At 39.5% G+C, this 19,974-nt stretch overlaps 1 protein-coding gene across 1 annotated transcript; it reads left to right on the forward strand.

Moving 5' to 3' along the window:
* Window positions 1-396: 396 nt before the first annotated feature.
* DPT (dermatopontin) lies at window positions 397-18,973 on the forward strand. The gene is made up of 4 exons (XM_083361759.1): window positions 397-707; window positions 7,389-7,514; window positions 14,722-14,829; window positions 17,678-18,973. Exons 1-4 carry the CDS (start codon window positions 409-411, stop codon window positions 17,742-17,744), a joined length of 600 nt encoding a protein of 199 aa, XP_083217885.1. The 5' UTR covers window positions 397-408; the 3' UTR covers window positions 17,745-18,973.
* Window positions 18,974-19,974: the final 1,001 nt, after the last annotated feature.

Consider the following 19,974-nt stretch of genomic DNA (forward strand, 5'->3'; position numbering starts at 1 on the left):
AGCTTTCATCACATCACAAAAAATTGCAACCTGACATTTCCTTGTGACTCCAAGAATTCCATCATTCCACTACTTATAGTAACTGAAATGGCTTCTTTCTTCTCCCACTTTAGCTACTGTACAAACATATGTTATTAATTTCCTTACATATGGGGTTATAAATGATTTATAGTCCTAGGTTATCCCAGTCCTGATTATGCAAAGGATAGAGTGCTTATAAAATTCCACCTTAAAACTAATTAAACGGATCTGCAGTCAGTTCTTTTGCTCAGACATCTTATCTAAACAGTGACACATAGCATTTGGAGCTAGTTATTCCACATCTGGAATCCAAATGTTGGAGATGATTATAAAAAAATCAGCACAACCACACCACTCAGGCGTTTAGCAGCCAGAAGCTCAAGTAACATGGACCTTGTTCTTCTCTGCATGTTGCTGCCACTATTCACAGTGGCATGGGGCCAATATGGGAACTTTTACCGTTCCTATGATGACTATGGGACTAATGATGACTGGGCTAATGTGTACCGGCAGGGTTTCAACTTCCAGTGCCCTCATGGGCAAGTTATTGTGGCAGTGAGGAGCATGTTCAGCAAGAAGGAAGGATCTGACAGATTGTGGAATTATGCCTGCATGCCCACCCCAGATACGCTTGGAGAGCCTACTGAATGTTGGTGGGAAGAGATCAACAGAGCTGGACTGCAATGGTAGGAAACCAAGTTTAGACTTAGACTCCTTGTCATGTGTGGTTAGGCTGATGCAATGTTTCAGATGATGGATGCAAAACTGCATGTTAACTCCATAATAACTTGTTAAATTAATATCATCGGTTTTGTGTATTATAGTGGTGATGCCACTATTCATTCCTACACATGAAGCAATTGTAATATTTTCTTTATATTATGAGGTAAATGGAGTACATTTATTGCATTAATTTCTAATTAAATAATTAATTGTTAGTTCCTTAATTTACTGAATTTATCCTAAAAGTTTGATCTGGGTAAAGTTGTTCATCTTTCTAAGAAATTATGTTAATGACAGAAAGTTGAATTAATTTTATTATTTTTTTTTGTGGGGAGAAGAAAAAAAAATGCTTGTCACGTAGTTATTCCCTTGTTTTGTTCCATTATTGGCTCCAGTCAAAAAAATTTCTTGAAGCACCAGTAGTACTTGCGAAACTTTTTAAAAAATAGCCAAATGAAAACTTTATGGCAGAATAAAAATAAATCTATGTAAAATATATATAAGCAATTATAGCTTTAATTATATCACAGTTAACTGTCTGCAACAATTATTGTTCTTCAGGCATTTTAAGGACTGGCCCATGACAAACCAAATTCCAAAACATGGGGATAGTAGTTGTACACAGATCTGGTTCATGTCTTGTTTTGAGATCACAGGATAACAAATACTCAGTTATTTAGTTGACAGTTAATAAACTTCAGCCTTAGGTTTTAAGTATACAGATGCCAAGAAAATCTTATGAACAAAGATATCTGCATAATTAAACATATATGTGTCACTATTAAATACCTCTATTATTCCTCAGTGTCATCATTTTTTCTTAATTTTTTAAAGACAAAAAGAAATTAAAATTCAAAAATGTATATATTTGCAATGTTCAGATCCGAAGGACTTGGAACTGAATTCTATTATTAATGCGCAAAATATTTAAGAGAACACTGCAAGAATCATCTGTCTGTTGTAAAAAGAAGCTTTGAGTGAAAACCGCTGTTTTTGCATAATGGAATTATCTCATTATTTATATGTTTATTTGGTTAATATCCTGACTCTGTTTTGTATAATTCAAGCCAATGTGTGCAGTGCTCTCTCTCCTCCTGTCTCCCCATCACAACAATCCTGTGAAGTAGATTGGACTGAAAAAGAGAGTGACTGGCCCAAAATCACCCAGATTACCTTGTGGTAAAGCTCAAGATTTCCTGATTTCTTGCAGAGCACTTAATCCATTTATCTGATATGGCATTTTAAATTTATATACTAGTAAAACACTCATTGTCATGACCTTTAACTGGTTGAAACATAGACAACAGTCTTTGAAGCAAGGTACCTCAAATGGGCTACAGAATGTGTTCAAAATCTGGGATCCCTTACTCCCAAAGAAATGAAATTTGGGGAAGTTGTGGCTACCTTAGTGCTACTGAAGCAAATATATCCTTCCATTAGAGTAAATTTGACAGCTTACAAAGGGCTTCAAGGGAAAGGAGAATGTCCTCACTAGACTCTTTCTTACCAGTACAATATGGGATACCACCCCAAAAACTGATGTGGGATACTCCTCGTAAGCTTTTCAGCCAATTGAAATGCAATCCATAGCTTTAAGTGCTAACTACCTTGCATAGAGTGCTAGTGTGAAATAGGAACTGCAGCAAAGAAAAAAAAGTAGCTAGCCTCTACTCTGCAACAGCATATTTTTTTACCTGTTTTATTTGGGGCAGGGGACAGAATTTAGAGGCTATTAAACTATTTTAGTCCTTATGAATTCTTAGAAACATCAACATTTGGGCTTCTAATTAGACCCACTTTGGAAATACAAAGACCAGTGTGGACTTCTAGCAGATGGAAGTTTCTACCTCTGTTGCAACTCACGAATTCCCTGATTGTTTGACTTCTATAACAATCTGTCATTTATCATAGTAAAACCTGAAAATCTTGTTATCACGCCAAGTACTTATCAGACCAAGGAAGTTCTAGTTCACTTTGGCAAAGAACACCATGTCTCATAATCTTGTAGTCCAGCTTTCCCACCTACCTCAGAATCCCAAAGTTAAGTCCTTTATTACATTCTTGCCAGAATTACATGAGGAAGCTGCTTGTGTGGAATCCTGTTTAGTCAGACATTTTTACATTTCTGATTATCAAAATACTGAAATGTAAAATGCTGTAATAAGAAACAATCTCACCTTCACTTAGCATTTTAGGTTAAATGAAGACATTACAGTATCTAAATAGAAAATATTTTCACATCTTAACAATAGTATTTATGATTGCAGAAGATGCAGAAAATGCAAAAAAGAAAAATTCTTTTAGCCTTTTTTGTTGTGTTTTATGGTGTAATTATAATTATAATTCTTAATATAATTACTATAAAAACAATAGTATTTATTTTTGCATATGTCTTTGGGCTTTGTTTATTGAAACTTACATAGATTTAATGCCAAGGCTGCTGAGAAATGGGATTGACAGTTTCTTTGATGAAGGAAGATCTAGATTAGTGTTATTTAAAGTGAAAAAAGATACAAACAATTAAATATATGTAATAAATATTTACTTGTATCATTATGGTTAGGAAACAAAGAGGTTCATTCCTCAACAGGGGATATTTCTGAACAATTTATCCTCACAAAAACCTTGTAAGCTAAGAAAGTGCCCACCCAGAACTACCAATGGTTAATAAGGAATTGATGATTTCAGAGGCCTGTTCTGTCTCCATTATATCATCCTTTTCCCTATGGTTGAGTCACAGCAGAGAAGTTTATTTTTGCCCTGCAAATCTGCTTAGTTAAATAGGATAGTGGAACAGAAGTATTTCTGTTGTGTCACCGTTAATTTTTGTTTTTAAAAATCAAAGAAACCTCAGAAACTGCCTTACTCTGAGTCAAATCTTTAATCCATCAATTCCAACATATCAGCCTTGAAGGGCAACAGTTGTTTAGGATTTCAGGCGGGATTCTTCCTGACTTCTTAGCAATTTCAAGGAATGAAGCTGGAGCTTTCAGAATAGAAAGTCTATGTTCTACAGTCTCTTCCTCATTACTGGAGATAATCAGAGGGAAATAATAAAAAGAAAAACATTCTGTTTTTTTATTTTGTCAAAAACATTGGATTTCATGATAGGACATTTTCTTCTTGGTGGGAATTTCCATCTTACCTTGGCTTCTTCTCCTCTCCCACGTGGCAAAATTAGCTACTACAGCACTATAATATCTTCACAATGATTTTCTTAAATCAATGTGGTTTTAAAGATGGCTTTACTGCTTATCTTCAAACCAGTCCTGGTTGTTTTTAACAGTTAAGGAGGAAAAAAGTATGACAAGAACAATAAACCAGGGTGGAAAATGTTGATATCTGCACTTCTTATAGCCTAATGGTGAGGAATGCTGATCGATTCCTGCTGAGTTCTCTACATCTGAAAGATAGTTGTAGTGAGAATAACCCCAAGTCATTTCAAAATGATTGCAAGGGATTGGAGAGTGAAAATAGGGCTTTACGTGCCCAGAGAATATGCAGATATGTATCGGCATATCTATTTTTCTCCTTCCAAATCAAACAGTGCAGAGGATGAAGCCAAGATTTTCATGCATTCCACTTTTTTAAAAAATGAAAGAAGATGGTTTGGCTTTTATTCCCCAAAAAACAAAAGAGGCTATAGCTTTTCAGAAAAGAAAAACGGCAATATGAGGAAATGTTCCACGTGGTTAGATGTTTAACTTAGTAAACTTATTAAAAATGAAATGGAGGAAAGGAGCAGGACCAATCTCTTTATACTGGCTTTAGGGTGGCCACTTCCATTTTGCCAAAACAAAAAGAAATGCATATAGTAATTTGTAGCTCAAATGTAATTTAAAAACAAACAAACAAATGCTATAATTTAAATAGAAATAAACCTATCTGATGGATAGCTTCAATAGCTTCACAATTTTATCTCCTTTCTTATGTTTCTTTAAGAGAAACCGACTCATGAGGGGACCGACTCATGAGGGAGGCCACACCCTTGACCTAGTTTTCTTGTCTGGACGGTGGTTAGATGATCTTGGTGGGGGCTCTCCAATTATTATGCCCCTGTCATGGACCGATCATCATCTCCTGCGGCTGGTCTTCCGTTTTGCCACCCCCCGCCGTGGGTGTTTGGAACCAATTAAATGGTACCGCCCCAGACGCTTAATGGATCCCCAGAGGTTCCAGGCGGCGCTGGGGTCCCCACCTGCCTCCCTTGCTCACAGCTCGGCAGATGCCTTAGTGGAAGCCTGGGAAAGGACGGCCACTGAGGCTCTTGACCGAGTTGTACCCCTGCGGCCCCTGACCCGGTGCAGATCCCGTCGAGCTCCATGGTTCTCTGCGGAGCTCCGGGAGATGAAGCGTCGGAGACGGGGCCTAGAGAGCGGTTGGAGGTCCAGCCGATCCGAATCCGACCGATTGCGACTAAGAGCCTACATTAGGTCTTATCTCGCTGCGATAAGGGAGGCGAGGTCTAACCACTTCGATACCCTTATCGCGTCCGCAGATAATCGCCCGGCCGCCCTGTTTAGGGTGACTTGCTCCCTCCTAAATCAGGAGGTGAGGGAGGATCCCTTGCAGGGTCGTGCCGAGGAGTTTAACCAACATCTGTCGGACAAAATCGCTCGGATTCGGACCGGTCTGGACTCTGACTGGGCAGAGTCTGACGATCAGGACACGGGCGGTCTTGTCGATATCACCTGGGAGGAGTTTGATTCTGTGACTCCGGAGGAAGTGGACAGGATCATGGGGAGGCTGAGCACCACCACATGTTTATTGGACCCGTGCCCTTCCTGGCTGGTCTATGCAGCCCGGGAGAGGACACGCAGCTGGTTCCAGGCAGTTATATCGGCTTCTCTGAGTGAGGGTACCTTCCCCGCCGTCTTGAAGGAGGCGGTGGTGAGGCCTCTCCTCAAGAAGCCTGCCTTGGACCCAGCTGTATTGAACAACTTTCGTCCTGTCTCCAACCTTCGCTTTCTTGCGAAGGTTGTTGAGAGTGTGGTGGCGCATCAGCTCCCTCTGGTCCTGGATGAAGCGGATTATCTAGACCCGTACCAATCGGGTTTCAGGCCCGGGCACAGCACGGAGACGGCATTGGTCGCGCTGGTGAATGATCTCTGGAGGGCTCGGGACAGGGGATATTCCTCTGTTCTAGTCCTATTAGACCTCTCGGCGGCTTTCGATACCATCGACCATGGTATCTTGCTGCGGCGTCTCAGGGGACTGGGAGTGGGAGGCACAGTCTTACAGTGGTTCTCCTCCTATCTCCAGGGACGTTCGCAGTCGGTGTTGGCAGGAGGGCAGAGGTCGACCGCGAGGTCTCTCATTTGTGGAGTTCCTCAGGGGTCGGTCCTCTCGCCTCTCCTGTTCAACATCTACATGAAACCGCTGGGTGAGATCATTCGTGGCTTTGGAGTTGGGTATCATCAGTACGCTGATGATACCCAACTTTTCCTTTGGACCCCAAACCACCCCAGTGATGCCCTCAACGTGATGTCCCGTTGCCTGGAGGCGGTTCGGGTCTGGATGGGGAGGAACAGACTTCAACTCAACCCCGACAAGACTGAGTGGCTTTGCATACCTTCATCCCGGGTTTATTCGGACATTCCACCTCTGGCTATGGGGGGTGAACTATTACCCCCCGTAGATAGGGCTCGCAACTTGGGAGTCCTCCTAGATTCACGGCTCACCTTGGAAGACCATATAGGAGCTGTGACTAGGGGGGCCTTCGCCCAGGTTCGCCTGGTGCGCCAGTTGCGGCCCTATCTTAGCCGGGATGATTTGTGCACGGTCACTCATGCGCTCGTGTCCTCTCGTCTGGACTACTGCAACGCTCTCTACATGGGGCTGCCCTTGAGGACCACCCGGAAGCTCCAACTGGTACAGAATGCAGCCGCGAGAGTTGTGTTGGGAGTCTCCCGATACTCCCACGTTACACCTCTACTCCGTGAGCTGCATTGGTTGCCAGTTGTCTTCCGGGTGAGATTCAAGGTATTGGTAACGGTGTTCAAAGCACTCCATGGCATGGGGCCGGAGTACCTTAGGGAACATCTGCTGCCAGCATCAAGCTCCCTGCGCCCTGTGCGTTCCCACAGAGAGGGCCTCCTCAGGGTGCCACCGATCAGAGAATGTCGATTGGTGGCCCCCAGGGGGAGATCCTTCTCTGTGGGCGCTCCGGAGCTGTGGAATCAGCTACCGGTAGAGCTCCGGATGGCACCCGATCTTCGCTCCTTTCGTCGCGATCTCAAGACGTTTTTGTTTGTACAAGCCGGCCTAGCCTGATGGGGATCGTTGGGGTTGTTTTATTTTTGGTGTCTTAATTTTATCTTGGGGTTTTTAGAATTGTATTCCTATTGTTTTAACTTGGGCAATCATTTAATCTCTTTTTAATGTTTGTATTTGGTATTTTATTCTGCCCTGTGAACCGCCCTGAGTCCTCAGGGAGAAGGGCGGTATATAAATATTATTAAATTAAAATTAAATTAAATTAAAAAGTTATTTATGAAAATCTGGTCATTAGTAATTCTCATCCGGATGCTGGTCAGTTGTCACTGGTTTCTAATAATCTGCAAGTCAGGGCTTCTAATTATGATTTTTATTTTCCTAATGTTTATGTTTTTTAAAAAGTGAGTTTTTTTCCTCTCCTCCCACAGGTATCAAACATGTTCAAATAATGGCCTAGTGGCAGGATTCCAGAGCCAATATTTTCCATCTGTGCTTGATCGAGAGTGGCAGTTTTATTGTTGCCGCTACAGCCGGAGATGTCCATATTCATGTTGGTGAGTTCACAAAACTGAATTGTCTATCCATATTAAGGCAGTATCTTTATTATTACAATAAATATCAGAAAATAGCTCTGGAAAATGATTGTCCAAGTCATTACATCTTCAGCAGACAAAATGGCAAAAACACAAAAGGAGGGAGAAATTGGCAGAGATGGACAAATCCACAGAATGTACTCAAATCAATACATTATTTTTTACTATTTTGCCATTGATATAATTACTATGAAACCAACCAAAGAAGAGATAAACTCTGATTTATTATATTTGATGAAATGTTAACTTACTTGAACCATTTGGAAACAATGAGCTGTAAATATAATTTATGTGTATATAGTAAATTACCAAGTCAAAAATTATTAATAATTTTATAGCTAGATTTTACATTTACATTACATTTACCAATCCTTGGAGAATCTTTTTATTAGCTGAGCACTTGAATGTTGCAGAGAAAAATCTACACTTATCTTTCCTATAAGACAGAAAAATATTTGTAAAAGGCATCTGTTAAAGCTACCTTTTCCGAGTAAAGACAAGGTGATGAGGACCCAGATTGTTGGGTGCAATGTGCTGACTCTGTAAACTGCTTAGAGAGGGCTGTAAGGCACTGTGAAGTGGTATATAAGTCTGTTGCTATTGCTATCTGCACCTTCCAAACCAATCCATCTGTTTGTGCAGATATTCTTAATAACCTATTTGGATTTAAAGGACAATATTTTAAAACCTTTACCAATATAAATTAGATTTTTATAAGCAAAGATGAATGGCAGATCTTATAATTTTACACAAATAATTTGTGGAACCCAGAAATGTAGTCTCTCTTTCTGGATCATAAAGTACATTTATCCATTTTATTGTAAAGGTGATTGAGGTCATTCATTATTACAAAAATCTCTTTTGAACTCCTTTATTTCATTATCTGTTAAAGATCATTCTAGTCATCCCAGGTAAATGAAAGTATTTATTTGCTACCACATTACTTTTGATGTTAGGGCGAGAGGTTGCTCTTTTGTAGGTAGATATGTCTACTCAGAAATAAGTTCCAATGAATTAAGGAGAGAGTATTCTATAATAATTATACATAGACAACTCTGCCAATTAGTCACTGCTTCCTGAAACCTGCAACAAATCACTCAACATCACAAATTTGCAGATTGTTAATGCAGCTGCACTAAAGAGAATCTATGATCCATATTCTATCTGTCCTGTTAAGAGGAACATTGACAAATGTGTCCTTAAACTAACTGAACAAAACCCATTCAAGTTACTTAGACAACAGAACTATTTATTCAGTTACACTGTTGAAACTGGAGTTTTCTCCCCTCCCCTACCCCCTACCCCCCATTAAGCTTTTGGTACTTAATGGTTTCAGCCGTTTAGGAGCTGGGGTAAAACATTTCTTTCTCACTGTGCGAAACAAGCAATAATGTAGGAACTCAGGAAAGAAAAATACTGATTACAAACATGATTCAAGCACACTCCAAACCAGCAGCATTCATAAATGTTCTAAGCACTGCATTGCTGTGACATTTCTGTAACAATAGCTGTAGCATAGATTAGAAAGCCATGCCTGACAAATGCAAGAAAGTTTATTGTGTGTGCATTTTATGCTTTTAATTTGGAAAAAGGATACTTTTCTGAAAAGTAAGTGTGTTTAAGAGGATTTGCCCACAGAAAGGAAAGAGATGGGCAATCATTTTCCTGGCATGGAAAATTAGGAAATTGTAGCAGCAGGTGAATTGCCCAATGGGGATGATGATTGTTGGCAATCCAAACTGAACACCTGGCAACCATACTAAAGCATCCCAATCTGGACAGAATGTTCTTACAGGAACTTAGAATCCATCTGGCATCATCACAGGACTGGAGCAGTTAAGACAGCAGTGAAGAAGTGCCCTTAAATCATACATGAAGTGTCAATGGTAAACTCAGGCAGTAGTTGATCTGAAGCCTTTATCTAACCATCTGTTAATGTTCATGAAGCTGTAGCCCGTATGAATTTGAATAAAAATAAGCCTAGAGCTGGAAGATCAAGGAATGTTGAAACAAACTAAACCTCTGAACATTCTTCAAGGGTCAGCTGATATATCCTATCTTCATGTAAGGTAACAATTGTGCATTATGAAAAGTAGTTTGTTAATAATATTGCTGAAGCCTATCATAAAGATCTGTGCTTAATATGAAATAGGTGTTTGAGTTCTTTGGTGCTAATCACATTTTAAACACCGTATAGCTCCTTTTAGAAGACCTGTGCCAGATGCATATTCAGGACTATCTACCTCAGTGATTCCAAACCTTTTTATGCTCAAAATGCATAAAATGCCTAACCTGATTCTGCTGGTGTGTCGTGCCATCTTCTTCCTTCCCCAGAAACAAGAGAAACAATATGTAACATCCATAATTGGAAATATTTTTCAATTTGTCTTTGTCCTTCAGGAAAAAAATGCCCATCGGAGGCAGCCCTAAGTTGCATGAGGCCTGAAAACTCTGGAAAATTCTCTTGTGTGGTCTTGCAGTTCTAAAATGAGTGGGAAAGCACACCTTGTTCTCAGGTGATTTTTTTGGAGGCTCCAGAGGCCTCATGGCAGCCCACCCCATTCTTGTGCAGCCTTTGTAACCTCAGAAAACCTCAGAAAACTAAGCAAGAATGGGACATGGTGGCATGTCACCAAATATGCCATGGTATGTCACCTGTAATATGTGTGTCCTCAGTTTGCCATCATCTATCTAGCAGCTACGGTACTTTTCTGGAAATTTTCAATAACGATATATTTTACCATAAATCCTTGTAAATCTAAGTGAGTTTATTATATCCATTACATAACTGAATTGTTCACCAAGTAATTTCTGGATCGAGTCAAGATGTGCCCCAAAAGCTCCCAAGGGCTGCATTGTACTCATTTACATTATCATTTTGTAAAACAAGAAAAGATCACAGTGATGTAGTGGTCTGTACATGGATTATGGATTTCTCACTCAACTCTTATGCAGCCTATTGTTTACTGAGAAAATATGAGGAAATTTTATGCGCAAAATTCTTTGGCCTGGTAAAAATGCCCAGCCCACTGAAATGCCCACTGAAAGGTGATACTAATTATCACTACAGTATTACCTTTGTTTCTGTTCCTCTCAAGTTCAGCTTCAAGGTTCCTTCAGGCAAATTATTGTGTCAGTTGCAGGTTCAGATTCCCATCTCTTCTTTGTTAAAAAGGTAAAGGTTCCCCCGCACATGCGTGCTAGTCATTTCCAACTCTAGGGGCCGGTGCTCATCTCCGTTTCAAAGCCGAAGAGCCAGCGCTTGTCCGAGGACGTCTCCGTGGTCATGTAGCCGGCATGAATAGATGCCAAAGGTGCACAGAACGCTATTACCTTCCCACCGTAGTGGTCCCTATTTTTCTACTTGCATTTTTATGTGCTTTCAAACTGCTAGGTTGGCAGAAGCTGGGACGAGTAACAGGCGCTCACTCTGTTACGCGGCACTCGGGATTCGACCCACCAAACTGCCGACCTTCTGATCGACAAGCTCAGCGTCCTAACATGTAAAAACTTAGTTCAGGATTGCACTTAGTGTGTCAGTGGGTGCAATTTGAAATAATGGCCTATGTCAAATGGTGAGAAGGTAAAAATGTGTTCACAAGCTGCATTGCCTCTGTCACATGCCTGAATCTGCCTTGACAAAGAACAAGCCACTACAAAGCAGCATTTGTGCTGCACAAAACCCTTCAACTGACTATCTGGAAACCTGGATAAGGTGACGGGAACAGTGTGCAATTTTAATCAAATAAGGAACAAGCATTTGCCCAGATTTTATTGCTTCCATGTGCATTGCATAGGCAAGCTGAAAATGCCTGACATAGTATAATCAGTCTGAATTGTAAATAGTTCCAGAATTTCAGAGTTCATTGTTTGGTGCTTTTTAAAATTATTTTTCCCAGAAATCCTATTCTGTTATAATACTTAGACAATACATTGAATGTTCTTTTGAAAAACAAGGGAAAAGGCAGAAGAAAACTGTAAATAAATCAAATATGTTGGGTTTATGAAAAAGTAAACTTACCCTACAAAGTTGGTGCCTATATGCTTAATTATGGAGAAATATAGAGTAATTTTATTCTCTGTAATTGCTAGGGAGGCATGGACAGATAGACGCCACTGCCCTGTGGTAACAAAATGAAACTTCACATCCTTCATTTATGTTGGTTAACACTTTGGGCAATATACCATAATGTACAAGTTTTTCCTATGTCATCTTATTGAACAGTATAAAGATATGCAACTCTCTGGGGTGATTGGTATATGGTGGAATTTTGTGGATTGTTTACAACAGATATGCCATGGGAACTGTGGCTGGCCAAAAACTGACCACTAATCTGCAAGCAAGCTGGTAATGTTATACCCTGCTGACTCCTCTAACTTATAAGTGTTTTCAGTGGTGGAATTCAAATACCTGAATAACTGGTTCTCTAATTTGATGCAGGCCTGGGCCTCCGAGGCCTAGAACGGACTTCTGGAAGTGGCATCCATGCACTTCCAGTGGGCCGTTCTAGGCCTGGGAGGCTGCCTCCAAGGCTTAGAACAGAGTTCCGGAAGTGGCATCCACACACTTCCAGTGGGCTATTCTACCTGGGAGGCCTCCTCCAGGTCTCCGAGGCCTCGACTGGACTTCTGGAAGCCAGCTGCTTCTCCGAATGCAGCAAAATTTAGCTACCGGTCCTGCCGAATCAGTGTGAACCGGCTGAATCCCACCACTGAGTATTTTGCTATAACTCCTCTACCCCTTATTTTTTTTACTTGTCAACAAGTAAACACATTACATGACTGTATCAAATGTAAGGAGCTGGGATGGCACAGTGGTTAGAATGCAGTATTGCAGGCTGACTCTGCTCACTGCTAGGAATTTGATCCTGACCGATTCAAGGTTGATTCAGTCTTCCGTTCTTCCAAGGTCAGTAAAATGAGGACCCAGATTGTTGTGGGCAATATTCGGACTCTATGCACTGCTTAGAGAGTGCTGTAAAGCACTATGAAGCAGTGTATAAGTCCAAATGTTATTGACTGAGCTATTGCTATGTACCCACAGTTATCATTTTCTAAGAATGTAGATGAAGCAGTCCCCAAAATGAAGATATGTTTAAAAATGATACAATGTGGATATTTCCAATTTCATTATTTTTAACTAAAAAAAATAAACTCAGATAAGATAAATATCCTGGTAGGCATCATGTTGTCTATTCATGAAATAGAAGAATGAAACTGACCTACTGCAGAAAAGAGTTTTTATTATATCTCCCCATCACATCTTTGGATAATAGTAACCTCTCTCAGATGGAAATTCAATTTTATTACTGAATAAACTGAATACCATTCTACCACTCAACAAATCAAGTTGTGACTACATGCTTACCATTTTATTTAGTCCCAGTTTTCTGTACTACAGTCTTTAGGTTTCCTTCTGATGGAGAAACTGAGGGGATGTACTGAGGCATTCATTCCTCTCTAGAAGCACTGATTGGCTTATAATTCTCTGTCCTCCACTATTGTTTCTGAAAAGCAAATGTTGATTAACTCTCAGTTCTTCCTGTAGTATCCAAGCATGCTAATAAATGTGGAAATAGATAATCTATACAATCCCAATAGTATTTTAATTGTTAAATCAGAAATATATTGATCACCTTGAATGCCATAGGAATAGGAATCAAGAATTACTAAACATTTGAGTATTTAACTACCATTAGTAAACCCATGTCAATCTAGCCTCTGATTCTCCCTATCCCTTTGAATTTCAAACCATGCTTCATTTGGATTAGGTTCTCCTGGTCATTCTGAAGTGATCAGCCTTTCTGGAACAGAATCTACAATACTTTGCTCTTGACTTGCATACATTTCTGGCCTATTTGGATTAAAAGCCAATTTCTCTGAAAACAACTGCCTCTGGCTCAACTCATTCCAAGGTCTGACTCATATACAGTATAAGGGGGAAAGGACAAGCATATAAGTGGATTGACAGATGAATTTTGTCCATGATCAAGATGGACATTGTATTCATATGTTGACTTTGGATAGTATAGTATCTACAGTATATATTGTGGCATTCACCAAAGACTTAAAACTCCTTATTCTAGTTTTAATGTAAAACTCATTCCTTTGGCTAGCTGTGACTAGTGACCTTGAAATACCATTTTAAAGATCACATTTTATGATTAAAGATCACATTTTTACATTCTGGAGAGAGAGAAGTTCCCTGAGAATGGGAGCACGAATTTGAAAGCTTAGAAGATTAAACCTCTGGTCCCAGTGACTAAATTGGATCCTATCACATTTTAAGACACATAATAGAGAATTAAACTGATAAAACTCATAGTTTTTTTTGTCTCCATTCCCAGATCCACAGGAATTAGTATCAGTAGGAGAAGAACGGATTCCTAGGATCTACTGACTTGTCTTTGGGGAAGCATTATTCTATGCTTAAAAAAATATATTAATATTCTGACCAAGGATAGTCACATTCTGTAATTAATTTTTTTAAATAAGATGGAAACTTCTTTGAAAAAAGAAAGAAAGAAAGAACACTCTATGCCTGTCAGAATCCATTTATATCACATTTCATAATTGTATAGGTAGAACAACGTGCTATTACTGGGGATTCTCCCATCTCTCCGAGGGGGGGGAGAGGATGGTTACTAAAGCGATTTTCAAACAACAGGGGATGTTTTAACGGGGGAAGGGAGGGGGACAGACAGATCTGGTTTGTGTCTTCATTTACAACTGAAAAGGGAAGCAATAACCATAAAACCAAGGAGAGTTCCCTTTCCCATGGAAGGACCTGACACCTAGCAACTGACGACAGCCTGACCAAATGGATGAGGGGAGGGACTGGAATGGGAATGGTTTATATAGGATTGAAATGTAACTTTTCTCAGATTCCGTCTTGTATTCCCACAATCGATTCCTTCCTAGTAAACATTTTCCTTTTGGACTAAACTTGCATCCAAGAGTTCTTATTTCCTAAGATGTGGATTGAGGTGGGTCCTGACAATGCCCATTTGCTGAAGATTACTTACAGTAATTGTTTTTCAGGTCTTCTGAGATTTATCAAATGTGTTCAACAACCTGAATTGAGTCTCAAGTATCAATAGGGTTTGCAATTATTATTCCTGTACAAACTGCAGAAATGATTGTTGTTTTCTTTTTCCTGATTTATAAGGATGACATCAGAACATCCAGAGCACTATGGAGAAGATATGGACATGATGTTGTACGCCTATGATCATTATATCCGCGGAGCAACTACAACTTTCTCTGGTGTAGAAAGGTCAGGTTCAAAAGTGCTGTTGAAAGCTGATTTTTTCCCTTAACACTAAGCAATGGATGATTGTACCATGAAACATTAAAAAACACCCCAAGATGAAATAATTGCCTAGGTGTGATGGGAGCAATGGATATAATGGAAAGCATGATGACTTTTCTGAGAGGCAGAAGGACAATTAGCCTTTAACAGTTAACAATTAGCTAACAGCCAGACAGATATCAAACTTTTTTTACCCCCAATATTATCTTAATAGACCTCCCTCCAGTAATGGCAATCCCAAAACAATTACCTTAAGTGTAGAAGGAGCTTAGCCCTGGACATTAATGGGAAAAGGAGACTTTATTATATATTAAATACTGATATTGATATTGTAGAGTAATTCAAGTTGTTAATTTCAATATTTTTAGAATATAGAATTAAAGTTCTGTACTTATTTGGCTATTAGACCTCTCAGCGGCTTTTGATACCATCGACCATGGTATCCTACTGCGGCGTCTCAGGGGGTTGGGAGTGGGGGGCACTGTTTTACAGTGGTTCTCCTCCTACCTCCTGGGCTGCTCGCAGTCGATGTTGACGGGAGGGCAGAGGTCCGCCCCGAGGCCTCTCGTTTGTGGAGTTCCTCAGGGGTCGGTCCTCTCTCCCCTCTTGTTCAACATCTATATGAAGCCGCTGGGTGAGCTCATTTGTGGTTTCAGGGTGGGGTATCATCAGTATGCTGATGATACCCAGCTTTTTCTTTCCACCCTGAACCAACCCAGTGATGCCCTTGACGTGATGTCCCGTTGCCTGGAAGTGGTCCCAGTTTGGATGGGGAGAAACAGGCTTCGTCTCAATCCTGCCAAGACTGAGTGGCTGTGCATACCAGCATCTCAGACTAACCAATCTTTTCCATCGTTACCTATGGGGGGTGAGGTGTTACCCCCTGTTGATAGGGCCCGCAACTTGGGTGTCCCCCTGGATTCACGGCTCAGTTTGGAAGATCATATAGGAGCCGTGGCCAGGGGAGCTTTTGCCCAGGTTTGCCTGGTGTGCCAGTTACGGCCCTATCTGGACTGAGATGCCCTACGCACAGTCACCCATGCGCTCGTGACCTCCCGGCTAGACTACTGCAATGCTCTTTACATGGGGCTGCCCCTGAGGACCACTCGGAGGCTTCAGCTGGTGCAGAATGCAGCCACGCGAGTTGTGATGGGAGTCTCCCGATACTCCCATGTAACACCTCTTCTCCACGAGCTGCATTGGCTTCCAGTTGCCCTCTGGGTGAGATTCAAGGTGCTGGTGATGACCTATAAAGCCCTAAATAGCATGGGCCTGGATTATCTAAGGGAGCACCTGCTGCCAGCGTCAATTTCCCATCGTCCTGTGCGCTCCCACAGGGAGGGCCTCCTCAGGGTACCGCTGGTCAAGGATTGCCAACGGGCGATCCACAGGGGGAGGGCGTTCTCTGTGGGCGTGCCTGCCCTATGGAATCAACTGCCAACGGAACTCCGGACTGCCCCCGACCTTCGTTCATTTCGCCGGGACCTAAAAACCTGGCTCTTTGAGCTATCTGGTCTGGACTGAGGGGTTTAATGTTTTTAAATTGTGATTTAATTTTTGTGGCTAGATTTAATTTAATTTATTTTTATTTTATATTGGATTGTTTTTAAATTTTGCCTTGTAAACCGCCCTGAGTCCTTTGGGAATAGGGCGGTATATACACCAAATAAATAAATAAATAAATAAATAAATGGTTTTGACACTTTTTACAGAATTAAAGGAAGATTCTTTAACAACTGAAGCAATTTAAAGTAATAGTTTGAAGCTGTAAAACCAAAAGAAACTGCAACTGAGTTCCTGATATTGTGCTGTAAACATTTAGCGAGGATAACCTTGTTTATTTAGTGAATTAACGTTATAATAAAAGAATCAATATATGATGAGGCCAGTTCTTGACCATACTTTACAACTGAGAGCAAAAGGAAGCAATACCACGCAACTTGTACATTTGCTTTCAGAGTAGTTTGAACATTCTTGAGATAAAAAGCAATTCAAATCAATGTATAATACTGTTATAAAACTTTCTTTTTGGGGTATGTCTTCAAGTGATGATTAGCACCTGGCAACTGCCTGAATAAGTCCCTGCAGTTGTGTTGGAAAAATTTTCTGAAATGGCTTGCCATTGCCTCTTTCCTGGGCTGAGAGAAAGTGACTGGTCCAAAGTCAACTAGCTGATTCTGTGCCTAAAGTGGGATTAAGATTCATACTTTCCCAGGTTGTATCCTTGTGGTTTTAACTATTGCACCAAACTTCCCCCACTTAATCATTACATCTGAGCTGAAAGAATATAGCTATAAAATATGCTCATTTTTAATAATGGAAAATGCATTTCTCCCCCTTTTTCAATGCAACATATTTTGCTTTAGTTTGATTACAAGCAGCATTGCTCCTGGATGAAATTGCATGTGGAAAAATTCCATGAAGTATCATTAAATTAATTGAATAATTGAATAATTGAATAAATTAATTGTTTTAACTGATTTTAATTTTTGTATGTTATGCTTTTAATTTTCCCTGTAAACCGCCCTGAGTCCTACGGGAATAGGGCGGTATATAAATTTAATAAAATAAATAAATAAATAAATAAAATTAATAGCCATTCTAAATCAAATTTCCAATTTTGTTTAGGCTCAAGGCCCAAGTTTTTCAAAATCACACTAGAGACCTTGCTAGTTGTTTTTCTTTTGCTAGAAAAACCATAATTCACAAAAAATCTACTGTAAATAAATTTAATTCATAGTCTTAATATGTTTGGTATTGTCTACTTATTTACAGTGTATTAAACCTTATTTTTATTTCTCTTCCTTTGCAGAGATCGTCAGTGGAAATTTATTGTCTGCAGGATGACAAATTTTGATTGTCAATTTCAAAATGCTTAAAAATTCTGAATATATGCTACACTTTGGAGTTTGGGTAGGAAATTTAATAAAAGGGTGAAAGGAGAAAAAAAAAGACAGGAAAGTCAGATCAGTAATAAACGTATCAACCTCTTACAGAGGTTTGACTCTTGTATTCAAAAAAGGCTGGTAAGTACGATATTGAGTTATTTCGTTACTTTCTGCAGGGGAATTCATAGAGCTCTTAATTAGTGAATAGAATTTCTGCCTCCATTCTCACAATCTCTGCAGAGCCTGTGCACATAATACTTGAATATCCATTGCTTTCCAGTCCATTACCTGCCTGGTCAGTTGCACCTGCAGAATTAATGTTAATTTGGGAGTATGCATGGCCAGTCTCTCTTCCCATAAAAACAGAACTTTTACCTTTATATTGGTGTGAGTTCTCACATATGTCACTATTCTGACCTGGGCATATGAGTGGCTGCTGGGCAGAGGGCAATCTTTGAGAAAACTGCAGATCATTTTCCTGATTTTTTTTAAAATGGTTAGATGCTTACTTGTTTAAACTTGGATAAAGTTACTTCCTTTGTTATTTAGCTACTCTATACAACTACAGCTTGGTTTTGCATAGCAACTTTATATCCACTGCATCCACTTACCTACAAATGAGCAAAAGCTCCCTAACTTGAGCTTTCCTCATATTTGTTCACACTGCTGAGATTAGCAAAAAAAAAAAAACACCACAACAACCCACCTTTGCAAACCATATCATTATTATATTATATCCATGATAATAGCAAGGTTAGTTGGTAGCAGTCACTTTTAAAGATTGTTCACCTACATTTTTAATTGTTTGACTGTTTACACTTCAAGTGAAATAGATTAAAATACATTCTGAGGACCATAATATCTCCATGTTGAATGGTATCAGATTATTTTTGTTAACTGTTATATATCAGTGTTACTTCCCTTGTAATGAGAGACCATAATAAATTCTAGAATACTGAAGCTCCATGGAAAAGAGCAATGGCCATTGTGTAACTCTGTACAAAAACTGATTATATTCCAGTAGCTTTTGCTTTGTAGCTCAAATGTGAATATAATTTTGTTGAACATTGTTTAAAGCTTAACTATGAAGGCAGTCACTGAGGGAGTTACTTAAGAATCAAATATAAATAAATGCTGTGCAATTTATTCTAAATACCTGTATCTATTATTCAAGTATATTATGAATTATTTACAATTAAATGAATAAAATAAATAAAATTAAATGGCAATTCAGTAAGCTTTTAAACAGTTTTCAACAATTGTTTGTGCATTTAATAATTGCAAACAAATTAGCTGTAGAGATTCTGTTACTAATTGCTTAATATAAATTAGCAAAGTTCTACTATATTCAGAAACAATAGATACAAATGATTGTTTATGGATTTGGTCTCACTCATTATGAAAGTATTAAAATTGTAATCAGCATGCCTTTGAGAAGGATTAGGAAAATTTTAAAATATGAATAAGTTATACAAAATGCAATTGAAGTGAATTCCATCTATTCAAGAAAGAATTAAAGTGAAATACCTTGTATCTAGGAAGATATATCCTTGGTGGAGCAGTGGGCTAATGCCTCCTTAAGTAACACCAGCTGCCTGCAATTAGTGCAGGTTCGCATCCCACCAGGCTCAAGGTTGACTCAGCCTTCCATCCTTCCGAGGTAGGAAAACTGAGGACCCAGATTGTTGGGGGCAATAAGCTGAGTTTGTAATAATGCTGCTTGGGGGAGGCCGAAAGCCCTAATAAGCAGGCATATACATAGAATGAAGGCTATTGCTAAGCACATTGATTTGTGCTTAGATTGTAAGCCGCCCTGAGTCTTCGGAGAAGGGCGGGATATAAATGGGATTAAAAAAAAAAGAATAGAAATTCAGGAAAGGGCATCATTTTGCATTGTTAATGGATCAACCCATCCATTAATTAATGCAGCCTAAAGAGCATATTCCCATCAACACTTAAACACTATGCTTCAGTTTTCATCTGAAAACAAGAGAAAGAAAACTTTCATAATTGGGATCTGGTTCCCTTCCTGAAAATCTTTGCATTTCAGAAGGCAGCTTTAGTAATGTCTCTCCTGAGGAATCAAGATTAACTTGGCTGAACCAGTAAAACTCCAGAATTTCCTCTGAAGTGGAATCTTTTGTGAGGAACGTGATATTGTAAATCACAAGAACAATTTCTTGGAAGTGAATATCAGAAGAAGAGTGAATATCAATGGTGT

The sequence above is a fragment of the Vipera ursinii genome (assembly GCF_947247035.1).
Source record: "Vipera ursinii genome assembly, chromosome: 4".
NCBI lineage: Eukaryota > Metazoa > Chordata > Lepidosauria > Squamata > Viperidae > Vipera > Vipera ursinii.